This window comes from Leuresthes tenuis, unplaced genomic scaffold (genome assembly GCF_036924035.1).
Source record: "Leuresthes tenuis unplaced genomic scaffold, fLeuTen1.0.hap1 SCAF_15, whole genome shotgun sequence".
In the NCBI taxonomy this organism is placed as follows: Eukaryota; Metazoa; Chordata; class Actinopteri; order Atheriniformes; family Atherinopsidae; genus Leuresthes; species Leuresthes tenuis.
The window spans coordinates 29,557,720-29,582,981 of record NW_027325369.1 but is presented as its reverse complement, the minus strand read 5'-3'; the positions used below and the strand labels follow the sequence as shown (position 1 = coordinate 29,582,981).

Genomic DNA, 25,262 nt, shown 5'->3' with positions numbered 1-25,262 from the left:
ACTTGCCAAGTTGCATAAATGTCTGTATTGTACATGTGACTGTGTACAAAAACAAAGGATGAAATAAGAAGATAAAGTCTCGTTATCCAAGTAAGAAAAGGATTTATATTAATACCGATCTTTTCTGAAACCTCCTTAACTGGATAAACACTTAGAATTTTACCTCTTTCATTGATTTTTGTAACGATGTACAGGCATTTTCCCAGTTTACATCACAGAATAATTTAAAGTGTTTCTAAACGGTTTGATATTTAAGCCAATAAGCCAAACTCCTGATACTCGAACAAAGTACCATCATTGTTTAGAAGTTGGCCAACCAATAGAACATTAACTTCTTTTTCAGTCCAGATACTGAATCCATTTGGACTGAAATGACCAAAAGAGCCATGATAACAGAGCCTGTCCATGGGATATCTTTCCAACAGAAAAAGTGCATCTTAATAAGAAATTAAGACCTCCAGCTGAGTTATTAGAGCGTTGATGCATATCTTTACAGACTGTGATGCCTGATTTCTAATTCAAAGTAGATCAGATTTATTCGATGTTCGGCAAACCCACTTTATTCTCATGAGACTTGTAAATATGTTGCAGGAACATTTCAGTTTTTCTTGGATTTATTGTGGATGAGCATTTCTTTTTTTCACATTTAGACTAAAGAGCAATGAGTTACAGCAACATTAAAATACCCTTATTCTTCTCTGCATTTACACAGAAACATGAAAAATGTCCAAGGTTTTATATGAATATACAATCACATGTAACATGTAATCATTTTTGGCTTAAATGAGCACAATATACAGCTAAAGGGCTTCTGTGAGAATGAATTCCTCGCGGTATCAAGACGTTTCTTTGCACTTTTTTGCTTTATGTGACTTTTTTTGAGAATTCAGGCCTTCAACAAAGAGCAGAAGTAGCGATACGACCTTTCATTCACCCAAAATTAGATCGGGTGTCTCGTTCAACTGTCAAGTTTCTGACTAAACCCCCGACAGAGCTCAGATGACATGAATCTGATCTGCTTCTTAGCTTCTCACCTGTCTTCATGAATAAATTCTCGATGCTGCATTGTTACTTTTTTCTTAAGGAAAAAGCAGCCTTAGCTTAAAGAAAAACTTTGGGGGAAAACATTTGGTCAAATGAACAGAGAAGAAAACAAACATCTTGTTTTTATTACTCCTGACTACTTTGATAACCCTGAACATTAAATGTACCTTAATAACAGAGCAGTAGATATAAGACGGAAGGACATCATCAGCAGGATAGCGTCTCTGGATGTTGCGTTTATAACCCAGAATGCAAATAATTATCAGCCCAAACACAGCCTGCATCTGGCCACATTAGGCCTTGATGACAGTGTTGTTTCAGGATAATTTAGGCTACATGGACCAAATTTTAAAAATTGATAGATGTGGAACTCCATTTCCCTGAGTAGAAATATGCAACAACAATAAAGAATATATCTATTTCTTTGGGCCACATCTGGCCCTCACAACAGCTGCTGTAAGAAAAGATGCAGCAAAGGATTTTCAGCTCCACTGGTTCAGATCAGCTGATCGTGTGATGAAAAAGAAACAAAACTCCTCCGTCTCTTCCTCAGCTCTTTCACTTGACCTCGAGAAGAACATTATGGAGTTAATGAAAGGCGGTGGGAAAAGCTCTGCCACACTTAGGAAAAGAAAGTCTGGCAAATCGATTGAGAGTCTTCGATCCTGTTACACTGTAACATGAAGATAATACAGAATATTACTTTATTACCAAAGTCTGCACCTGAAAATGATAAAAAAAGTTAAATATAGTGTTGTCACAGGCTGCTTCTACTCATCCTGGCTGCTCTGTAGATACTTCTGGGTTATTTTACTCCATTAGGAAGGTTGATAAGTGAAATAGACTATTTAACCAAGCCCCTGGACAAGGTCAGTAAACGCATCATTAGCACAGTGACAGCCACATACGTTTCAGTGGGTGAGTGGTTCATCTGGGTCTACATTTGTCGACAGCAGCTGAAAGTTTATTCCTCTGCTTTTATTATCAGGTTTTCAAGTACAAACACAGCACTTTAAGTTCAAAATCAGTTTTCTTTGTTTTACTCAAACTAATACTACAGAAACTGTTTGTGTGCGGCTGATCATAGATTATAGGCTGATCAGATCTTTTAAAAATAGTAGACTGCATTCGGTGCATGTGCAGCTATGACTGAGCCAAAAAGCAGCCGTATCAGGTCCAAATGTGTCTCCTGCTTGGAGAGTTAAAGACACAGCATTACACTGTAGTTAAATGTGTTCACTGGTAGAGGTTTTAACAGTTTGTGTGACTGATTTAATGAGACATGAACTGAGCTGTTAAACGGTTTACTGCTGCAGCTATCACTACTTTGTAAGCCTGCGGCAGCCATGTTGGATTTTTACGGTTGTGGCTGCTGAGGTTCCTCTAACTTTCCAGGTTGGGAATCTGACGTCAGAGTATTTTTCTTGTTGGAAAATCGTGAATTCCGACTTCCAAAACTAAACGGAATTCCCCACAACAGCCTGTCCAATCTGACCAACTCCTTCCCCATGGGAGTGGACAGTCTGCTGCCCAACATCTGGTTGCTGGTGTTGGGATGGCGGTCAGAGAAGAGCGACACATAGCTGGGCAGAGGCTCCTCTGTCCTCGGCTGTCCCTGAAACACAGACGTAGGTGCTGTTCACGACTAAATCAAACAGGCTAGATTACAATTATAAAGGATGTTGTAGGTGACAGGGTTTTATTTTCATGTGAAAAAGAAAGAATGTTTTCTTCTTTAAGTTTTAAGACTTTATGTTTCAGGACATTAACCAGATAATATCACGACGTGTCATTATTGAGTAAAAACCAAGCCAAAACTCTGAAGCAGTGTTTAAAAACTAGTCCATCCTTACTGCTTCCATAGAAATTAAAACCATTACTGCAACTCACTGCTGCTGAAGCTGCTGGATCAGGGGGTCACTTAGTTTTTCACACACTGCTTCTGCATTTTAAATAAAATACAATAAATAACTGTGTACTTGTGGTGTATTTTAATTTTAACATGCATGACTATCAATAAAAATTGCACTTTTTTTCATTTAAGGCCTTTTCTCTTTAGTTTTGGCTGTTGGTGAAGCTGTGTAAGATAAATCACTGGAAATATTAAAAAAGAAGAAAACGAAGCATTTGAACAGAGTTCATGATCAAATGTCAAATACAATCGACATTCATTCATCAATAGGCTATAATTTCCTTACCTTATGGTCATAGTCCGTGAGAAAGTTCCAGTTCTTCTCCCTGTGGAGTTTGTTTAGATTAGTATGACTCCCTGATTTTTAATCAACATGACTTAACTTAACTTTTCTCGGCTCACGGACTTTATTTACTCACCATTCCTGAGCTGCTTTCTTTTCTTTCCACACCAACACTTTCCACAGTTGGTCGTCTTTAACGGGATCGAGGCGGTCCGGATTTTGGCCCCCAGGGCCCGTCTCTCCCTTGCTCGCTGCTCCCGAGGACGCCCGCATTGTGCCGTTTACGTCCGCTTTGGTTTGAGGGATTGTAAAAGGGACGAGGCTGCTCAGCTTTTGAGGATGTGCGCTAAATCAACTGAAAGGCTGAGAAATCACGGCGCGTAGTTACGCCGTTTTGTTTACGCTACCATGGCAACCGTGTTCCAACAATAGCCTGTCCTCAGGAGCGGAGAACGAATAACATTTAGTCTTATTCAACTTTAAACAGACTAAAATTACCATAGGGATCGTGGTAGACTAAACAGAACAAACCACAGGAAATTTCCTTCAAGTTAGAGACACTTGCTTTACACTTTACACTTTACTCACCTGCACCTTAAGTAGATAAACTCACGTTTCTGTAATATTGTGCTCGTTGCATTCAGTTTGCTCAGAGGTAGTTTATATGTTTCCTGATCATAAATCATCATAGAAAACATATAAAAAAAACATCTCAAACATTTAGGTGATGCTAAATTACCGTTAGCTTGACAAAATGAAGGTGGACATATCTGCGTGAAGCTTCGAAGCAAACTTTAGAAAAATATGAATATTTATGTGTATATTTTGCTTAATGTAAATCAGCGGTGAACACCTGCAGACCCATATTCTTCCCAGGTGCAGCCAGTTCAGGCACAGAAGTAAGTGCATCTCCCAAAGATTCAAAGAATAAGGCAGAGGAGTCCTTTAATCCATCATGACTTGGAGCGACATATAAGACTGGACTTCTGTAAGCTGATCCAAAATGCTGCGGCCATATTTCTCCAGTTTTAGCTTCTCTTCATTGATTTACTGTTAAATTCAGACAGAATTTAAAATCCTTCTGCTCACATATAAAGCTCTTAATGACCAAGCTCCATCATATCTTAATCTTATCATTTTGACATGGTAGCATCACGCAGTTGCTGCAGATTTGTCGGCTGCACATCTATGATGCGATTCTCCCGTTTCACCACATCCCAAAGGTGCTCTTTTGGATTGAGATCTGGTGACTGTGGAGACCATTGGAGTACAGTGAACTCATTGATATGTTCAAGACACCAGTTTGAGATGACACGAGCTTTATATATATCCGTTAAAACTGTAAACATTTAATCTTTATTTTATTTTTAGCATTTATAAGCTTGTTTTCTTTTAAAACCTGTCTTCAATAATTTTAAATACGGGAAGTCAACAGTAACCGCTTTTACTTTGAAGGTTGCGTACCAAAACAGGAAGTGCTCCCGCTACGTAGCAAACTGCTGCGTTTTGACGGAAAATAAATCCGCTACTGGCTCTGTAGACATTTTCCACATGAAATTAAAACAAGCCGACAGGTGCAGGTAACGTTCACACTTTTAAGATCACTTAAGCATGTTAATAATATATTTAATTTTATTTATATTCAGCACATGCATACTGAGAAGCCGGGATGCTTGGTCCTGTATTTCTTTGCTAGGAAACATCAATTTAAGGAGCTAATACGAGTGAGCAAAGGCACTTCAGCAACTTCCCCCCATTTTATGCTTACATTAAGTACAAGCAGTTACCTCTAGCAGCTTATTTAGACCAGAAATCAACCACAACATCAGTTCTGTAATACGGTTTATCTGCCGTTTAGCTTAAAGCAGTAGCTTATGAACACATGCTAGCTGGCTAACTGTTATTATGACCATGTAGCCAGGTTAAATGACAGTTTTGTTCAAGTTACATTCGTGTTTAGACCTTTGAGAAGGCAGCACATGTAGTTGTGACATGACGGAGTGGTCCTAGATGAGGAGGCTGACCTCTTCGGCTGTGAGGATTTTTGTTAGCCAACAATTAGGTGGTTAAAGACATAACATCGCTTAAGTAGCTCAAGTTGTATTATTAACGGTCCAAATTGAACATATCTACCCAACAGCCTACAGTAATGTTAGCTAACATCCGTCTACTGCGATCTGAGATAGTGCTTTGCCTGCATATTGATGGGAGCCCACAGGTGTGTTTAATTCAAGTTGATTATCCCTCATAAAATGATAAAGGGTCTGAGTGAAAACACCTGCACCACACTAAAGTGATCTCACCTTGTTAGTCTGAGTAGGTTCAAATAGACTGGGCAAAGCCAAGACTACAGGACAACAAACTATACGTCTGCAGGTGACAAACTTAATGTAATAAAGTGTTTGAAATACAGCGAGTCACTGCATTGTCTTCCCATTAGCTGTGAGGATGAGGATGTGAGACGGCTGCCATCGTCATCATGTGTCTGACAAACGGAGAGCTTATTATAAAAGTAGGCCATGTCTTAAGTCACACAGGCAGCCGGTGGCCTCAGAGCAGACGCATCTCACTCCTCAGCAGTGGACAGCTTTAACAGCTTATTGAAGCTAACAATTTCAGTTTCTTTTTGGTATTTAAAGGTTGTCTTGCTTAGCTACAGCGTCACATTAACCAGGAAGGGATTGCTGGTATTTCTTTATGTCTATCAGCGATTAATGATGCAACAAACCTTGATTGCTTTAACGGATCTTGGCTCTTGTAAGGCCACATGTTTGCAAACATTTTTGCCTCAGTTTAGGAGATATACTCACGTCTGGCTGGTTGACATCACTTCTTGTGTGTTGTCAATAGAAAAAACAAAGCAAAGCCACTGATACCTACAGAAAAACACAAATAAGGGCTCCAGAGGCAGCTTCACTAAGAGGCTCTGCTTCCAAAATCATACTTTTAAAAACCAGTCAGCTGCACTCTGACAGTCACTCATACGTGACGGCTTGGTCATAAAAGGCTTGATTTTAGAAGATATTCTGGACTTTACAGGGAGTTGGTTTGGGATTCTGGTGCTGCTGCCTGTGATGTTCACTGGTCAGCCTTCTGCACGAGGCTCCCTCTTTAAAATCTGGATGGATGGCATCATAAAAACCTCCTGAAGTGACCAATTTGACTCTAATACTAATAATGGTTTGTATCATATTTGGAATTAATTAAAAGTTTTACTTGAAAAATGATCGTTTAGTAGTCCAACTAATTTTAAGTGATAGTAAACAGTTTGACCTCAGGATATCAGCTTGGAGATGAGAAATTAGTCACTTTCCTCTCCAAATTCTGTGGATTTCAAGCAAGAAACATTTCTTTTTTACTTGCAAACATGTTAAAATAATAACAGTTTTGTCAGATTGTTATAGCAGCATGCTTTCAGACATTAAAGGTACAAAAGATTAATAAATGATAAAAAATAAAAGCACACTGACTAAATTCCATTAGACTGCTTCAGGTTCTGGGTCATTTTAAGCATTCTGACTCACTTGAGTTGAGTCGTTATTGATACTGTGATGCATTATTCTCCTCTCTTCTTGCAGTATTGATCACAAAACATGTGTCATGCTGTTTGAAACTTGTTTTCATTATTCAACCCCATTACTTTAGCTGCAAATGGACTAAAAGATAAAGGTTAGGGATCAGTCTCTTCCCTGTGGGCACTTAAGCAGGATGCATGATGGCTGCAAAGTGGGATTAGACAGGTCTGCATTATGAGGGACAGTCCTAATCACATGCACCACTTTGCTGCCCCTTTGCACCCTGCTTATTTTCACCGCCGCCGTATGCTCACATTCTCTTCATTGTGGATCTTATGGTGGGCTAATCAGTTGAGTTGGCAGTAGGGTCAGCAGTACACGTCTGGAAAGTGAGAGTGAAATTCCAGTCGGGGAGAGTCAGAGGTGAGAGTGCCATGGCATGAAAGTGGAAGCTGTAAATAGCTACTGGACCTGAGAGTTGGAAGATCAACAGGGTGTAAGTGTAGAGAGTGGGTGTGTTATTGGAGATTTAGTAGGGAGCAGTCGGTTTGCTTCCTTCTTTTTGGAAGGATTTTGGTTAGGTGTTCAGCTCAACTGGAAGGCTCTCATGGAGAGCAAGAAGAAAGAGAATGAAGGAGAAGATCATTGTGAGTGTTGGCTGGTTAGGACCATGTTTGGCTAAGTGGTGCTTTTCCCAGGCTTACTGTAGGCCTGTGTGTGGTTGCTCTTGTTTTACAGCTTCCTACGTCTCATTTACAGCCTCTTTGTTTCACATTTAGGCCAATAGGCTGCACTATGTTCACAGCTCAGAGGACTGTATCGCTATGTTTTGATTCTCCTAACAGTTGTTATTTTCTGGTTTGGTGCTCGGAGGCTTCAGTGCACTCGAGCTGCTTTTATTGAGAGATTAGACCTACTTGTGTTCTCAGAATAGACTTTCTAATATTGTTCCAGCCACAGGCCCTGAGGGGGAGATGACAAAGGAGGATGTTTCTGGGCCTGTTGAGGGGGACACCGTCCTGGGCTGCCACACAAGACTTGCTTCCCATCAGCGGCCTGTCATCCACCAGGTGGCCTCTGCACCCATGCCCAGCGACTGTGGTGAGGATCAACAGTTTCTAACACAACGAAGCACTGTGACAGATTAGATCAAGAGTTTAACCAGTGAGTTATTAACACTTCTGCTGCGTAAGGACAAGAGCAAACAGGAATCCTGACTGAAACTATGACTTACGACTGGTATCGAGGGCTGTAAAGACAACTCCATCAGCACGTTTGAATTGAATTGATTATTTTGGAAAAAGTGACAGCCCTACTGTAAACATGTGACCTTTCAAATGTTGTCTTTATCTTTACAAACACTGGTCAGCAGTTATTAAAGCAACACCAGAGAAGTTTTAACCCTTAAAACTTTGTGTTTCTGACGTACACCGGCCCTTTGTTAAGCTCACTCTCGGCCCTGAAACTGCCCTAAAAGGCCCGGGGACTGAAGCTTCAACACTTAAACAGCTATTGGTAAAGATGAGCAGGGAAAACACTCTGCTACAAGTACATGTGTGAACGACAATTGTGCAGAAAGTCCAGGCTCATTTCTCCTCCCATTCTCCAGCATTTGCGAGTTAAAAACAGCGTGACTGTATCTCTTGTGGTCATGTATTCCCAAACAAGAAACACAGCAATTTTCTGACTGAATGGAGTTACTGAGCGTGAACAACTAAACAGAGTTCCAGTACGTGGAATGAAAGCAGTAAGGCAAATACAGCAGGCTGCTTGTGTTTGTCTCGCTCCCTCACAGTGGATGCAGTTTGTTTTCAGACTCAGTTAGGTCCTCCAATGCTTCATTGGGTCCACTGCATGCCACCCACTGTCACATCTGGTTTCATTCGCCTCTGCTGGATAGAAAGGGCATTTCTTAAGATTACTGATCTGACTGAAGTCTCCTGTAGAAAGTTCTTGTCTCCACTGCTGAGTTTCCTCCTTTTACATTCCAAGTAGAACGAATGATTACAGTTAAAACTTGTCATTTTTGTCCATCTTACCACCTCCAGAGTTCTCCTTCTTTGACCCCAGTGAGCCGCAGTGTAAGGAGATCCTTCAGGATCCCAACACCACCATTCCTGAGCTGTTTGCTGTCCTCAGGCAATGGGTGCCTCAGGTTCAGAAGAACATCGACCTCATCGGCAGCGAGGTGACAGTTCAGCATCTCACTCACCCTGCTCTGTGATACTGCTTCTGTCTCTACTTCAGCACTAACTTGTTCATTATAACCTCTGATAGCGCCTTAAACACCTGCCAATAAAGATTTCTGTTATTCCAATCCCCCCCAAAGCACCTCATTGAGGAGTTACTGCAATGCAGTGAGATGTGCAGAGAAGCACTCATCTGAAGGGTTTAAGTCTGCGATTATTTGCTCTCACATACTTTCCTCTTATTACCCCTGAGAAACGAGTGCCGTTTTGAGTGGTTGTGAGAGGGCCCCAGCTTGCTTGTCATCCATCAAATCAGTGTCCCCGAGTCTCACTTTAGAGCCTATTATGTAGCATTTCTGCACGGTGACATCGGGGTCTTTGTGGCCCACTGCACGTCTTGTCTTTGCACAGATCCTAAAGAGAGGCTGTGGGGTGAATGATCGAGACGGTCTGACAGATATGAGCCTCCTGCACTACTGCTGCAAGGCCGGGGCCCCTGGTATCGGTTAGTATCAGCCCTCATCAGGCTTTTGTTTGTGTTCTTTTGTATTTTATGTGTCTCTCAGATTGCTGCTGTTCATCAGCCGATTACACCTTTTACATGCATTTATTGTATTTCTCCTCAGGCGATGCAGAGACAGCAGCCGGCTACGCCCGCCACCTCCTTGCTTTGGGTGCTGATCCCAACCTTCGCTCACGCTGGACTAACATGAGGGCCCTGCATTACGCTGCCTACTTCGATGTGCCGCAGCTAATCCGTGTGGTGCTGCAGGCCTCCCAGCCTGGAGGTGAGCAGAGCCGCTGCCAGAAGGAAGCAAGGGAGGGTTGCACCAGCAGTCAGCACAGGGCAGCACCAGGTGGCAAATGGATTTAAGACTCAGCTCTCATCTTTCTTTTCTTCTGTTGGTGAACGATCAGAGCTGCCAGTTTATTCGGTGCATCATCAGATGCATTCAAATCCAGCAGCGTTTGAATGCAGAGAGCAGTTGGTGGTGCTGTTGTATTATCTGGGAAGTTGTATCCATTCATTTCTTTTGTGGATATAGTCAGGTGTACACACTGGGAGCTAATTTTCTACTGACAATGATTCTGCGGTATAGATAGATTTGATTAACCACAGGAGGAATTTATTGATTAAACTTCTATGGAAGTATCACTCATTTCGCACAAGTATGGCGTACGGTTTACAAAAATCACTGCTCACCAGACAGATGATGGTGGAGCTCGAGGGGAAATGTGGAAAATGCAGTCTGTCTTAAAGAGTACTTGATAAAAAGCACACTTCAGCAGATAAATATTGCACAGACAGGAGTTTGTGGCTGGTTATCTGTCATTACACAAGAATTAACAGTTTAGCTGCACAACTCTTACCTTTTCTACATCTAGTTTTGAAACCCAGAAGGCTTTACCGTTCATTAGGTCTGTTTCTGTGCACTATTTGCAGGCATGAGTTGTAAAACACAAGACAGGAATATCTCATCCATGTACACCAATTTCTCACTGCGTGCATGAACTATTAACCAAGAGTATTTATTTACAGATGGAGTCTTTCTTCTCCTCTGACCAGAGGTAAACTCTGTCGTGCACAGTTGTCACGATCACTCCCAAAAGATGTATCACACCCATCTCTAACAAAATCCTGCTGCAAACTCACACAGGGAAGCTGCATCCAATATGCTGCAATGAGAAACAGCTGATCCCCTCTGCATTGAGGGAAAACGCTGTCTGAAGTGGAGAACAAAGCAGGGAAGAGTTGAGCCGTGCCTTGAATGACAAAAACCCTGTTAGATACAGAAAGAAAAATGGAAGTCCAGCTCACTACTGTTTTAGACATTCTTTGGCCCCTGATAGAAGCTGCCAGATGATGTAGCAGTGGCTTAACCGTGAAACTCATGTGGGTATCCTCCGGCTATCTTTAAATGATGCATTTGACATTTATTCATGTTTCAGTTTTCAGTGCTTGATGGGTTAAATGCAGCAAATCTGATCTGATTCTTTTATATTATTCCACCTAGATGTCGGTTTTAGTCCTTTTACGCACTTTTTGAGATGTTTGCTTTAAAAGAAAAAGCCTTAAGTCACCCACAAACCTATTTCAAGTGTTTTTTGGGGCTGAATTCTGAATCAAGTTAGACACATTGAGACTTTCTTTGCTTAAATTGGCTTTGCAGAGGTTATGGCAGTTCAGTATCTATAAATTTCCTGCATCATCAGATGAAATGTAGTGTTGCACATCAAGGTGTCGGGCTGTAGCGATACACTGTCATACGATGCGATACATAGCATTCAGCCAACGATTCGATACGACTTTATTCGATTCGATATCATTTAATACACATCATTTTCTGAAAGATTTTAAATGGACAGTGAGATTTGACATGAATCGTCACTAATTGGACTGTTGGTCCGACCTTTGAACCGGAAGGAAAACACCGCCAGACAAACGGAAACAAACAGCGTACGCAGACTCATGTTTATGTTGTGAATATTACATCATCAATCTGCTTGTTTTACTTGCAAATCCAAATTCTCTAATCACAAACCATCTTTTTTAATTTTTGAGAAGGAGCTTAAACATACATTACAACAATCCTACATTCTATAAACAGAAAATCCACCAAAACCACTGAGCGATGCACTTTTTATAACATTTTTATTAACTAATTTATCACTGTTTTGTATAGTTTGAGCCATTGTTTTGTATTATGTTAATGTTCTGTGAATTCGCTAATTGTAACATCTGACTTTTCAATAAAGTTTGCTTAAAAAAATAAAAATAAATCGATACTTGTGGCTGAAAAACTATACTTTTATCGTAAATATCGATATATATCGCGGTGTTGATTAAAATCGCTCAGCCCTATCAAGGTGATTCCTACAGTTTGTCCCACTGGAACTCCACAGCTTAACTGCAACACTATTGTACAGCTCTTTGTAGAAAGACAGACTCGAGTGTCGGACTCATATTTTGAGGCCATAAGGAAGAGGGAGGCCTGTTACAGCTAATTTAGATCCAGAACACTGACCGTGTGCACTTCTCTGGAGCAGATGAGGTGTGCCGTGTGTCAGCCAAGGACAACAGTCCACACTAACCCATTTATCTTGCTTTCTGCGTGGCTCCCCTGTTGATCGAGCAATAGAATCTTTGTTAGGTGAAAGTAGAGAGTGAAAAATAAGGTGGAAAAAGTTTCAATTAGTGCTCAGAAATCCCATAAAACAGTATATTACCCCTCTGTTCTTTTGTAGAGGTTGATGCCACCTGCAGTGACTTTGATTTTGGCACGGCTCTCCACATCGCCGCATCCAATCTGTGCACATCGGCTGTCAAATGTCTCTTGGAGCTCGGAGCCAATCCTGCTTTCAGAGTAAGTGTCATTTTTCTCCTCTGTATACTCCAGCACTCTTTCTTAGTTTCAGACTGAAAAAAAATGCGTTTACTTACTATTCCAAATATACTTTTATTTCACTGTTCGTGCTCTTTGTCTCAATTTCAACAAAACCGGAATGTTTTTTCCCCCAAAAACGTACCAGTTTTATTGTTTCATGCAGAAAGGCAACTTTCTTCTTTCAAAGGCAGCACCATTATGTATATTTCAGAGATCCAGTTTGTTGATAAAGTTACTCCAACTAAACACCCGGCACGCTGATTCTGAGACACTTTTTGCTCTGCTCCCTTTGGGCTGCTGCAGCAGCCTTCCTCCCATATTAATGGGTCAGTGCCCTAAATGATTCACACTGAAACTTTAAGAAATAATGGCACCCCACACAGCTTCACATGCATCTACCCAGAACAGGCATTAAAAATCACTTTGCTTTGAAAAAGGTCCTTCAGTGAACGGACTTTGAGTTCTGCGTTGACCCGTCTGAGCTCAGACTGCTTCGTTATACCAAGAGAAGCACAGGTTTATTTATGATGGCAGCAGTTCATGTGCGGTAGGCTCTTCTTTTATGCTTCATACGGCTAACTGTAATGCACAGTCATTGTTATTGATTCCATCCACTTTTCCTCATGAGACAATTAATCATAACTCATGTGCAGCCGGCGTTTTAGGGTTAGAAGGTCAGACAAACTGAGTTCCACTTTCTGCCGTCCTGAAAGTCTAATTTTTCATCTACTTCACAGACTCGGAGCATCAGGAACACCGTCTTTTCATCTGGTTTTTCCATTTAGTTCTGACATAATAAATAGAATTTGTAGATAAAAAAATTGTTGCAACAAAATCCAATTAGCATGATTGCTAAAGCGAAGGGGTGCAGTGCATTGATAAGTGTGAAATAAAGCAGTACGAGGATGGCACCTCGGAGCAGCTCCGCTGTGGCCTTTAGAGCTGAATCTTTGTCAGACAACTCAACGAAAATAGCTGCACATTGGTGGTTATTGTCTAATGATTTAACAGCATCATTAGTATAGCTGCTGTTGTTATTAAGAATGGTTTTTGTTGGTCATTAATGAAGAATTCAGATTATTTAATAGTTATTTATCGCTACTAAACTACATTATTGTGGTTTTCATGTCTGAATTGTGTATTCCCACATGTTATATGCCAGTGAGGGCATTTATTTTGGATTCTTTGTGTCTTTTGCATGTTTGCAGAAGCAAAGCGGCGTCTTCATTAACCCGCAGTGCTTTTTCCTTCCTTCTCGACCTTTCTATCACAGCCAGACAGGTGTTTGCCATCCTCTTGGGCTAAATATCATCCACAGATTTGCTGCGATAGCTTCCATTTCAGAGCTGTTTGTGGTCCTGAGCGAGACTTGTATAGTTATGATTGTGACCTTTCAGATTTGATCTGTTTTAAACCCTAATTGAACTGGTGATGTGACTGTAGCCTGAGAAATAAACGCTAAACTTCAGGAAATGTAACGATCACCTGAAACTATTTGCATGATGAGCATGTGAAGCTGCTGCACCGTAGGCTCATTTAACCTCATCTTTACATCAAGTTAAAATGCTTCTAATATAAAACTGAGGCTTCGGTTTGAGACCAGACGCTATCAGGGGTTTTTTAAATAAATGATATGGTGAATATTTAGTTAACAAACCTAAACTCTCATGGTTGAAGAGTAGATTACGACATTTATGAGGTAAAATTAAAAAGTAGTATCATCATTTAAGATCTAATCTTTTTTTGCATCATATTACAAAGTGAAATCAAATCCCTCACAAACTGTTGCCGTGGAGATGAGATAAATGAAGTAAAACGGCTCCTCCCTGACGTGCTGCCAACAAATGCCGGTTGTTTAACAGCTTTTGCATTGGATGTTATTAGATCGCTGGTGTTGATGTCGCAGTCTCTGCTGAATGTAGAGTGAATTTGAATGTAGAGTCTGACCTACCACATTTAATCTTGTGCCTCACTCTTTTAGTAATTCCGAATTTATCTATAAAGCACATTTAAAAGCACTGCCGTTGGCTAAAGTGCTGCACGTTAAAAGGAAATAACAGTATAAGACACACGTTTAATGACATTTGGTGAATAAAATCAATAGATAATAACATGGACAGGCCTGCCGAACATATTAGAACAATTGTTTTCATAATTTAAGGGCTCCAAGGCTCTTATGCGGCAGCTTTGACCTGGAGACGTCTAAAAGATGAGTTAGACCCGAGTGGCCTTGGAGGCACTCATGCTTGTTAGAAGCTAGAAACATAGGAAGGAGAGAGCCCATTAGGTGCTTTATAAGCCAACAATGAAACCTTGAAGTCAACCCTAAAATGTACGAAGAGCCAGTAAAGGGAAGCAAGTACCAGGGAGATGTGCTTTTTCTTTACGTGCTCGTGTTAAAAGATGAATTGCTGCACTTTGGACCATCTGCAGCTGGGCTAACAGCAACACACGGGCATTACAGTAATCCAGTTTGGACCTGTTTAAAGCAGGCATCACCCTCTCACAGTCATTAAATGAAACAAGGACTTGACTTTGGATAAAAAGCTTCTGTTTAAGGAATCTTTATTTCACCACTCAGGTAATCCAGAGTGAAAAATAAGCTTGTTTGAAGAGTTTATTGAAAAAAACTCTGAACTGTTGTCTTCATTAAAACAGAGGAGTCCCTCTAAGATTTTAAGGTGGCATCACTAGTCACTGACATACCATTTTACTCAAATTCTTATCCATAGTAGAACTTTCAAGCCTTTTTGTAATGGCATCTAGTGCTTGTTCTTCTTATGCACTAATTTCCCACTGGAGGTCACCAAAGCACCATAATCCAGTCATTTTCTTGCTCTCAGATGAGTCCAGAAGCTCTTTATCTTCATGTTTGGACCCTGTTTTGTAAGCTCTGCATTTAGAGGATTTACAGGGTTGGGAACACAGGTGTTTGCTTCTTTTCAAACAAAGTAAAAGCTGAAGGATTATTTCTACGTCGGTCTTATAAGATTTAAAACGGTTTTTACATATTCTAAAGGAGGGCAAGAAAAACATGCACATGTTGGGTTAATTTGTGATTGACTCCAGGAGCGAGTGTGGATCTCACCTCTCGCTTCTCGCCTCTCGCCTGTAACAGCTGGACTGGCCTCCAGCCTCCCCTGCGACCCTGAATTACATTACGAGGGTACAGAAAATAGATGGATGGATATTTTTAGGCATATTTACTGCAGCTGGAACTGAATTTACCACTTTAAAGTCACCTGACAAACTCTAATTTGCGCCAAAGAAAGCAGCTTTTGCACAAATAGATGCCATTTTTGTGTTTTAAAGACCTTTTATTGCACCAGGCACGTATCTCGCTGCTTTTCGAGCCGTTGACACGTGCGCACTGTCGCGGTTTGTTTCCGATGCAGAGGCGGGTCGCTGATTAAGAGAAAAACAGGAGCTTCTAATTTCCCCTCGAAGTGATCGTTTTACATGTAAATCACAGCAGTCTCTGTGTTCTGTTGAGCTCTGGATGTTTGTTTTTAATTCCAACCTGTTTACTGACTTGTGATACGCTCGAATACCCGACTCGCATTTGAAAAGTACTGGTTTGGGCTGTGAGTTTATAAGTCCTGACCGGGCCAGAACCTTCAGTTTGCTTTTGAAGGGCCTCCCTGGCAGTGGTTAAATTGGATCTTTCCCTCGGAGCAGAAGAAGTTTTACCTGAAGGATGGAAAAATAAAAATGTTGCTGGACTTTTATGTTCTCTTTCTGATGCATCTTACTCACACAAGGAGCTTTAGCAGATGAGAATAAACAAGATGTTAGAACTTACTAATGAAATTAATAGCTAATACCTCCCAGATTGATTAAACATCATCCTCGTTAAAGTTCCTCGCTGTGACATCACTTTTAAGTCATTTTCACACAGACACTCACAGCTGGAAACATCAGGCTGTCCTTCAGGAGTCGTGGATGAGACTTCCCCATGTTTCTGCATGTACTGGGCTGTGGGAGTGGAAAGCACCGTGAATGTCAGCAGAAAAGAGTTTAAAGTAGCAACTTCTATCAGAGCGAACACTTTTACAGCAAGTGTTTGTTGCTGCATTTCTCACATGGATGCTCTCACTAATCTTCCAGACTCCTTGCTAAGAAGCTGGCAGAATAATCTCTGCAAGAAGTCAGAAGTGAAATTTAGGACATTTGCGTTCCCACATGCAGCCCCTCTACGACATGGAGAAAATAGCATGTGTTCAAATGCTTTCAGATGATTCAGCGTCTCCACAATATTTACTCCTTCTTACTCCTTTACAGCAGGAAATGTTTAAGATAGTATATACTGTATATTAAGATACTGCAGCGACTCTTCGTGGCTCTCTTGATTATTATAATTTATATTTTTCATATCCTGATGATATATTTAGAAAAACCATTATTATCCATAAAGAAAATGATGAAACTTCCCTTTCGCCATGGACCCACGCATTAGGGCAGATTGAGAGGAGCAGACATTAATTCAGTGTTTCAGCATAAGAATGACAGGAGATCAGAAACCCTTGTGACTGCTCCACCTCCTCAGCAGTTTCTCCACTCAAACTTGGGCTCGCTGATTCAAAGCTCCCCTGACTTTGGTGGCTTTGGCCTCTTGGGCTGAGCGCCTGCCGAACAGCTTCTGTGAAACACACTGATGGGAAGGAAGGCGTCTTCCAACCCCAGCTCTGCCACTCAGACGCTGGTGGAGATATCAGTGAGGCTAGTAAACTGACAAGCTGTCTCACTGTTCCTGACTGGAGATGAAGAAGTGTTCACTGTAGACCAGATAGAAGTGCAGAAATCAAACCAGAAGTTTTCTCCTACCCTCTGAGTATAACCCCCCGCTAACCTGCTGCTGTTGTAATTCTTCAGATCTAAGCCTGAGCAGTTTGAGCACTGTGGAGGTTTGATTCATCACTGTAAAAACTGCTGGCTGACTCCTCTTTCACCTCTTACTTTCTTCAACTAACACATCTTATCTTGACTGCAGCTGTGGCAAAGCGGGCATTTCTGTGCAATATCCGGCCCAGAAATCTGTCCATATCACAAAACGTCAGCTTCCCTCACAACTACCCAGCGAAACATGAGGTATATAAATGAGCTTTTAAAATCGATACTGATTCACAGCTCTCGTACCAGCAAACCTTACGGCTTACTGCAGATACAGAGGATTTTAGACACTTAACAGCTGTGGATTAAGTGTCCAAAAACGCTAAACTAAGTGCACGAGTCAGCTTTTGCTCGTTAGTGGGCATGTCCTGCTGATGATGGGGCGTCATGTTGGTGGGGAACGTCCCTTCAGCTTTGTTCATCAGTATCCGAGGTTTGTCTGTGAGGTCGGCTTCATTCTTCACGGTAGGCGGCTCTATTAAGAACTACACCCCTGTGATAGCGATAAGCTGCAATGAAGCATTTACTTTAAAGCAGTTCTGTTGTCCAGTGTTCAACAAACAGAGCCTCAGCACTACGTGACATCTGGCTGTAACAGTCAGCAGCTGTTGTGATGTTTCCAGATGCTTCTAATGAATAATGTGTTAAAATCCTCAGTTGGAAACATAGTTTTACGTGTTCACATGTAACAGTCTGGGCCCTGGACTCATCTTGGCTCTTCAGGACCGTTTGAAATGATACAGATCTTTGCTGTGGTGGATTTTTTTTGATTGCTTGTTCTGTTTTCAGATTTGAACTCAGCCTTCGGTACAACTCTGATTGAGATGTTGTTTGGCGCGTCACACTCTGACTGTGTGCTGCTATCTTTTATTCCTCTGAATTAATTTAATGTTTGGATAGATGAAACGCTCTGTCAATCCTGAACTGTGAATGTGAGAGGAATCTGCAACACATCAATCCATAAAACACAGAGGCATTATCTAAGAAAAATCAAAGCAACGGACCAAACAATTAAAGACAATTACATCAGAGAAAACACAACCAAAAACACAGCGTTTCGACAGGTTTTTACACAAAAATTCAACATTTAAGGAGGTAAACAATGAAGTACTTTCTGCTGCTCCGTTCATTACACAAATCCATTAATTAATTTGGAAGGTTCCATGGTTTTTCTTGGTTCTACATTCGGAAAGCATTGGTATAAATGATGATGTCTGAACACTCCTCCACACAGTATGCAGCTGATGGGAGCTTTAGTTGCAGAGATATAAGATGTTGTAAGAAACCTTAAAGTTATCCACAGCACCAGAGAAAGTGTGTCTGACATATTCTCTGCTTTTATTGGTCTGCTGTATAATCTTTAATCTCTTTTCCTAACCCAATACTTCCTTGTTTGAGTGAGATCCAGTTAAATTTATCTTTCAATCAACACTCTTTGTTTTATTTTACTGTCTATTGCCACAGAATGAAAAAGGCGAGTGTGCAGCAGAAGTCGTTCCTGACCCCCTCGACATGCCTTTGGATATGGCCGATGCGGCCGCCGTGGCCAAAGAGCTCCGGACCTTACTGAGACAAGCTCTACCCAGACCCAGCTCCCCTCTGCCCCTCACGCTGCAGGGCCGGTCCACTCCTGCTCTCTCGGATAAAGCCAGGATGCAGCTCGCCTCCATGGGAATCCGGCCGGGTGATCGAGTGGTGATAGCTGGACAGAAGGTTTGTTGCATGTTACTTTCTTTACACGTAGAACTCCGTTTAAAGGGAAAGTTTCTGATGCTTTAGGTACAATCACAGGTATTTCTGGTGTAATACAGGGACGCTCAGCCAGCCCACATGACACAACAAACCTCACCTGTGAGACACTTGATGATGAACCTGGAAGCGTGTTTGTCCTCCAGCATCACAGCAATAAGTTTACGTTTTATCACAGTGAGTTTTATGTGAAAGATGGAGATAAATTCAGCTCTTTCTCAACCTCCAATAAGTGCAAATATATTTGTTTAATCAAAGAACCTGCTTTAAAATGATAAATTGTTGATATTCTGACCTTTAACAGCCTGATTTGGTAGTGCAGCTTTTGACAATAGTTCTTACATCTTAAAGGACAAAAGCTCAGGCAGTCAAAGAAGGGGTTCGTATCCTGCAGAATAAGAGGAGTTTGTCCTTTAAGTCCGTAGCGAAAGCTTCAAGCAGAATGACACTTGGCTGGAAGCCTTTGCCTCCCTAACTTCTGTTTTTACAGGAAATCTTTAAATATGCAGACTGAAGTAGCAGCGAGTGGAGAGGCACAGGAATAATTCCCATTATACTGACAGTGATGATGTACAACACATTGTAAAGTGGTGCCACCTGCCGCCACCCCACCCCCCATAAAGCGTCAAGATCCTCATCTTCAATCACTGTACAGGAGCCACATAACTTTCTGTGAGTCGCTGCTGCTGTGACATTAACACAGTCTTTTATTGGCTCCCTGTCACACAAAAACAGTCACTTGTGTTACTGGAGCAGCCGGCCAAGACAGAAAGTAGCTGCACAAAGCCCAGATGTGCAAACACTAAGAGCTTTATTAGGTTTTCTCTCCAAAAAGTTTGGCCCTACATGCTATTAGTTTGGTGTTCCCAGGCACTTTGGTTATTGTACTTACTGACAGCTACACCTTTTAATTTACCAGAAAGGTTACTGCGCAAAATCATTTTTGTGGTTTGTTCAATTTGACCAAAGTTAGAGAGGATGAGGAGGAGATGACAGGACGCATGTCGACTTCGTTCATTTACATTTTGCATGATTTTATTGAGTTTATGTCGTGTCGGTATTATCATTTTGCCCACAGTGGGCTTCTGTTGCAGTTGCAGAGACTAAATTTCCATCCCATCGCTGCTAACTCTGCACCGAGCATCATAATCATCTCAACTTGAGTTGATTGAAGTTGAACACGCTCACATTGACTTGGCAGAATGAAATGAGACGTGTATCCACTGAATGATGGAGGGATTGTGTTAAAAACCTGTAGGAAACGTAAGCAAAACCTCTGCTGCTGACACCGACTCGCCTTCTGCAATAAGGCAGCGACAGAGAGGAGGTGGCTCCTGTGTCAGCAGAGTTAGCAGAATCAGAGGATGACATATAAGAAGAAAACAAAGTTAGAAGTTGTTCAGCACACACACACAGATTTAGTTTGATCTTGTTCATGAATATTTTTTGTTCTATAAAGAGTAACACAGCTAATGGAAGGCACTCTGAAGTTATCATCACATAGCAGCTCTCCTGAGTAGAAACATTAGAATTACAGTTTTAAAAATATCCTTAATTACAAGCTTTTTATGATGAGCTGAATGTTTCTTCCGTGCCTGAACAGAATTGTTGTTTCGGACAAATTTTTCTATTTTAGAAACGGCTACAGTCATTTTTTTTAGTACATTAAATGGATGTTTACTTATTTGGTATTTATTTAGGTCAAGAAATGTATCCAGTTGTGTCGAATTTCTTTTCACAAGATGCTCTTCAGCACTGATGAGCAGCAGTGAACAGCTCTGTTTTAGAAGCCCTCCACAGTCCCCTGCTTTAAAGGCCTTGTGCCCACAGAAGAAGAAGAAGAAGAAATGGGTGATAACAGCAGGAGGTACCTGAGCAGGTGCTGTTCTCTTCACAAAGTAAAGGCTGAGACGCTGTGTAAAATAGAAATAAAGACCAAATGCAGCGATTTGCAAATCCGTTAAAACATGAACCCACCTTGAATCTGATGGCAGCAACACGTCTCGAAAAGGCTGGGACAGGTCCATGTTTCCCACTGTGTAGCATCCCCTCTTCTTTCAACAACCTCTGTGAACATCTGGGAGCTGAGGAGGCCAGCTGCTGGGCCTTTGGGAGAGGAATGTCGTCCCATTCTTGCCTGATGGAGGAATCTAGCTGCTCCTGGGTCTTTTTGTTGTATTTAAAATGTTTTCAGTTCACTCAGATTCTTCTACTACGAAGCCATGCTGGGGTTTAACGTTGTCATGGCCTTTCAGAATTGATGGAGCCTTTCCAGATGTGCCCCCTTATGAGAGCTGATAACAAGCTGGATGGTCCCTCTCCTCTTTAGTCGGGATGATTTCCATCTGACCACAGAACAGTTTTCCACTTCGCCTCAGTCTATGATAAAGGAGCTTTGCTCCAGAGAAGACGGAGTCGTTGGGCCTGTTTTGTGTCCCAGAACTCCCCATTTTCACACTACAGCAGTTACAGTTTCTGTGTTCCTGGAAGAGACTCTGGTTTGAGTGAACATTATTCCTCACTCAGTGAATCTGGTAATCGGGTTCTGCTTCTATCATCAACACTGACCTTCTCCATTTCGCTCGATTTTTCTAATATTCGGCTAATTCAGCCATAAATGCTTGGATCAGATCAGGGTTTTTAGGAAGAGGAATACAACGTTGCATACAAGTAGAAGTATCAGAAGGGTAATATATCTGCTTTCTATGGCTTTCAACAACAATACAAATGTAACAGTAATGGGTAATGTGAGCCTTTGGGTCAGCAGTGTTACCAGCTGGCATTACCCGGCCCGGTGTTCAGACCTGTGTTTCTACAAAGCCGAAGAGTGCAGGAAACGAAAGTGGGACAAAGAGAAGACATGTTTAAAAGAATAAACCTGGTTTATGAATCTGATTTCATAGTCATAAACGCAACATGTTTGTGCTGCTACCTTCGCATAGAGAGCTTGAAGCTTCTCCTCGTAGCTTCAGTAGTTCCTCACAGCACCTGCAGATTAGCCAGCAAGTAGTCAGGATTGGTTCCTCCAGTCTTCTCCTGGATCACACATGCTGATCTCTGAGCTTCTCATGTTTCCATGTGATTCATTAGTATTGGCACAATGTCACCGGCCTTTATTCCTGCCACGAGTACTTCAGAATGAGTAATGCTCAAAATGCTTGTTAAAAGAAAGAGTTCTGATCTTCCAGATACATATTTGTGGCAGTTTTGGCTCTGCTCCGCATGTCTGGTGCCATCTTCATGTGTCACACGCCAGCATCTTTGCCTGAATTCATTGGTGACGACCAGAGCAATAAAAACTGAAAATGATGTTGATCGTTAAAGCCGAATGAACACCACCGTGTGTGCTGCTGTAAGTGTGGGAGACTGCTTTAATCCAGAAGTTAAAAAACATTCTGATTGTAAGATATGAGCTTCTCACCTCCCCAAATCCCCCCCCAATGAATAACAAATACCACCGGGTCTGTCATTTTCTGAAAAATATGTTTTGATTTTCTTCCCTCTTAAGTGGCCTGGACAAAAGATTTGTAATCTTTATAAAATATTTCCACTTGTGTGACAAAGATCCTGAACAATGATTATGAGATGAGGGACTTCTTTTACTTCTCTCAGGGCTGAGAGTTTATTACATTTGAAAGGGGCCTTAAGATTTTCAGTATTATTGGATCCAAGGTCGTAAGAGAGAGCATGGTGAATGGGTTGGTGTTTGTCAGAGTTTTATGATTTTTAGGAAAAATTACCTTTGTAATACCTTGTGAGCAACTATCTAAGGGCGTTTTGGGCTTCGTGGATGTGTGTGTGGGTGTAGACGGAGTTTATCTGGACACATAACCGGGCTTTTTCAGATTTTCTACCCAAGTGCTGTATGAGCAGCTTGCGGACGAATCCGAGTCAATCAGGGTCGGAAGACGGTAGGACTGAACGATTAATTGCATTTGCGATAACATCGCGATGTGAAAAAATTAGATTATTCTAATCGATTTAAGTCATGTGACTTTCAACACGCAAAGGGCCCAAAAAAAAACAAAAACTGAGGAGCCGAAGATGGCCTCAGACACAACCACGACAGCAGCCGACACTAAAGAAACGTTAGTGTCTAAGAGGAGGAGAACTTCAGTTGTGTGGAATTATTTTGGTTTTAATAAAGAGGATGCTGCACTGCGCCAGGTTTGGTGCAAAACGTGTCTTGCTACTGTTGCGATGTCGCGAGGCAACGCAGCGTATGACATCATCAACACAGCACCCGACAGCATGGGCGCCGAGTCCGTGGTGCTTTGGGGCCGGTCGATTTAGCCGACAAAATGGACAAATTTGTCACAAAAATATCCACCGACCCGACACCGTCTTTCAGTTAGAACTCTCCCGGGTCAAAGACTGAGGACAGTAGCAGTGCAGATGTGAGCCGAGCCAAGCCAAGCCAAGCCAAGCCTGGGTTTACAGCCTTAATTAATAACTGGATGAGCGGTACAGCACGCCATCCCAAACATATTTTAGTCAGGTTGCTATACCGGAGCTGGATAAAAAATGAGTGACTGCAGAGCTGAAAACAGCTGAGTTATAACAGAAATATATAATCCCTACATTTGTTGAAAAATACAAAAGACAAGGAACTTAAAAAGTAATCGCTTATTGAATTGCAAACTTTTAGAATCCGCAATGAGATTATTTTTCCATATCGTTCAGCCCTAGAAGACGGTGAGCTTGATGTTGACTAATGATGCTTTTTGTTTAGTGTCCAGTGGTGGAAGTGGCCTGCTGCTTTCCCCAAACATTGGTCTATTTATTTTGTGAAATGGACCAGAAGAAAGCCACCAGGCGCCATCACGAGCCCCCCTCCTTTCTTAGAGCCCTTAATATCCTCATATGCCAGTGTAATTGTTATGATTTGTGACTGTAGTCTTTAGTGTGACAGCCAGGTGTAAAAAATGACATGTTTTTGCTCAACTTGATGTTTTCTCCAGAAGAAGTTTGTCATAGTTTTGTGCTTAGTCGCAGATATCGATCGTCTTCCTCATCCTTTAGCCTCCATTTCCACTTTTTTCTCTTTTACTGCTTTGTATCAAAATGTTGCTGATCGCTGTTCTTTTGTTTGTTTGTCCTGACTTTCTGTGGTGCCCACACGTCTGTGTGCAGGTGGGAACCCTTCGTTTCTGCGGCAGCACAGAGTTTTCTGGAGGCCTCTGGGCCGGGGTGGAACTGGACAAACCTGAGGGGAAGAACGATGGCTCGGTGGCAGGGGTTCAATATTTCACCTGCCGTGCCAAACATGGTAGGTCGTGTCACGCTGTAACGCTTACAGATACATCTTTGTCCCTAATCTTCTTACTTAAGTGTTGTTTTTGTGTGTTTTTTTCATAGGAATCTTTGCTCCACTGTCCAAGATAAGCAAACCTTTGGAAAAACATAAAACCAGCGCCACAAAGACATCAACACCCATGCGCCCCCCTCGTCGTATCGATCTGTCCCGCATTACCTCCAAGATTAACACGGGTAACGACTCATAAACGTGTCAACATCTTATCATAAAATGTTTTTAAAGTGTCTGTTAAAAGTCAACACTTCGGAGAGGCTGAGGAATTAAAGAAGCTGTTTGTTGTGAAAGTTCTGGTTGGCCGAACACTGGTCTCCCTGGTTCTGCTCTTATGATTAAGCTGTGCTCGGGTCCTGTCTGGTTCACTGAGCACTGCAACAAGGTGAGGCACTCAAGCTGTCGGGAGAATAGTGTTTCCTGAGGAGCTCTGCCACCCTGTGCTGTAATAAAAACACATCGTGTCGTAACATAAACCACAAAGACGGTGAACCTCCAGGATTGTTGCGAAGGTTGAAAACTTTTCAAGAGAATCAGGACTTTTCTTATGTTACATGTTATCTCATGTTCAATTCCCTGGAGAAAGCCAGAGGTACGATGTTGGAGAAGAAAAGCAGCGTAACAGCAGTACTCCTATGAAGAGGCAGTGCGCTCACTCGATATAAACTTAGTCTCCGTAGAGACGGAAGCCTGTGAAGTCCATATGTTTGATTATTTTTCACATGATAAATCATCACATACTCTATAAAACTCACAGTCACCACCTTGATTTAACTTTGTAGATGATCTGCTGTTGCTTCACCTGCTCAACATTTTGTGCCTAAAAAATGAGGTCAGTTGACAGCGTGAATATAATGTTCCATCAATCGATTTCTATTCTTCCCCTGATGGCAATGCCAGGATTTATCAGCCTCAAAATGCGAGGAAAGTGCTTCAGGCAACGTGAGACATCCCTTTCACACTTGATTGGTCACCACAGAGCGCTC

At 41.7% G+C, this 25,262-nt stretch overlaps 2 protein-coding genes across 3 annotated transcripts in view; one reads left to right on the top strand and one right to left on the bottom strand.

Moving 5' to 3' along the window:
• Positions 1-2,124: 2,124 nt before the first annotated feature.
• On the bottom strand, positions 2,125-3,556 carry cimip5 (ciliary microtubule inner protein 5). The gene is made up of 3 exons (XM_072366141.1): positions 3,376-3,556; positions 3,243-3,282; positions 2,125-2,659 (listed from the first exon to the last, which is right to left on the bottom strand). The coding sequence occupies exons 1-3, from the start codon at positions 3,510-3,512 to the stop codon at positions 2,402-2,404; spliced, it is 435 nt and encodes a 144-aa protein (XP_072222242.1). The 5' UTR covers positions 3,513-3,556; the 3' UTR covers positions 2,125-2,401.
• A 1,172-nt stretch (positions 3,557-4,728) lies between these two features.
• LOC140269771 (CAP-Gly domain-containing linker protein 4) overlaps positions 4,729-25,262 on the top strand; it is a 61,376-nt gene continuing 40,842 nt past the window's right edge. For both annotated transcript variants that reach the window (XM_072364757.1, XM_072364758.1), the window contains exons 1-9: positions 4,729-4,819; positions 7,709-7,855; positions 8,803-8,942; positions 9,355-9,448; positions 9,570-9,731; positions 12,190-12,308; positions 18,684-18,932; positions 24,102-24,237; positions 24,327-24,458. In XM_072364757.1, coding sequence (XP_072220858.1) covers positions 7,729-7,855; positions 8,803-8,942; positions 9,355-9,448; positions 9,570-9,731; positions 12,190-12,308; positions 18,684-18,932; positions 24,102-24,237; positions 24,327-24,458 — 1,159 coding nt within the window. In that variant the 5' untranslated portion in view covers positions 4,729-4,819; positions 7,709-7,728. The remainder of the gene's footprint in view (positions 4,820-7,708; positions 7,856-8,802; positions 8,943-9,354; positions 9,449-9,569; positions 9,732-12,189; positions 12,309-18,683; positions 18,933-24,101; positions 24,238-24,326; positions 24,459-25,262) is intronic.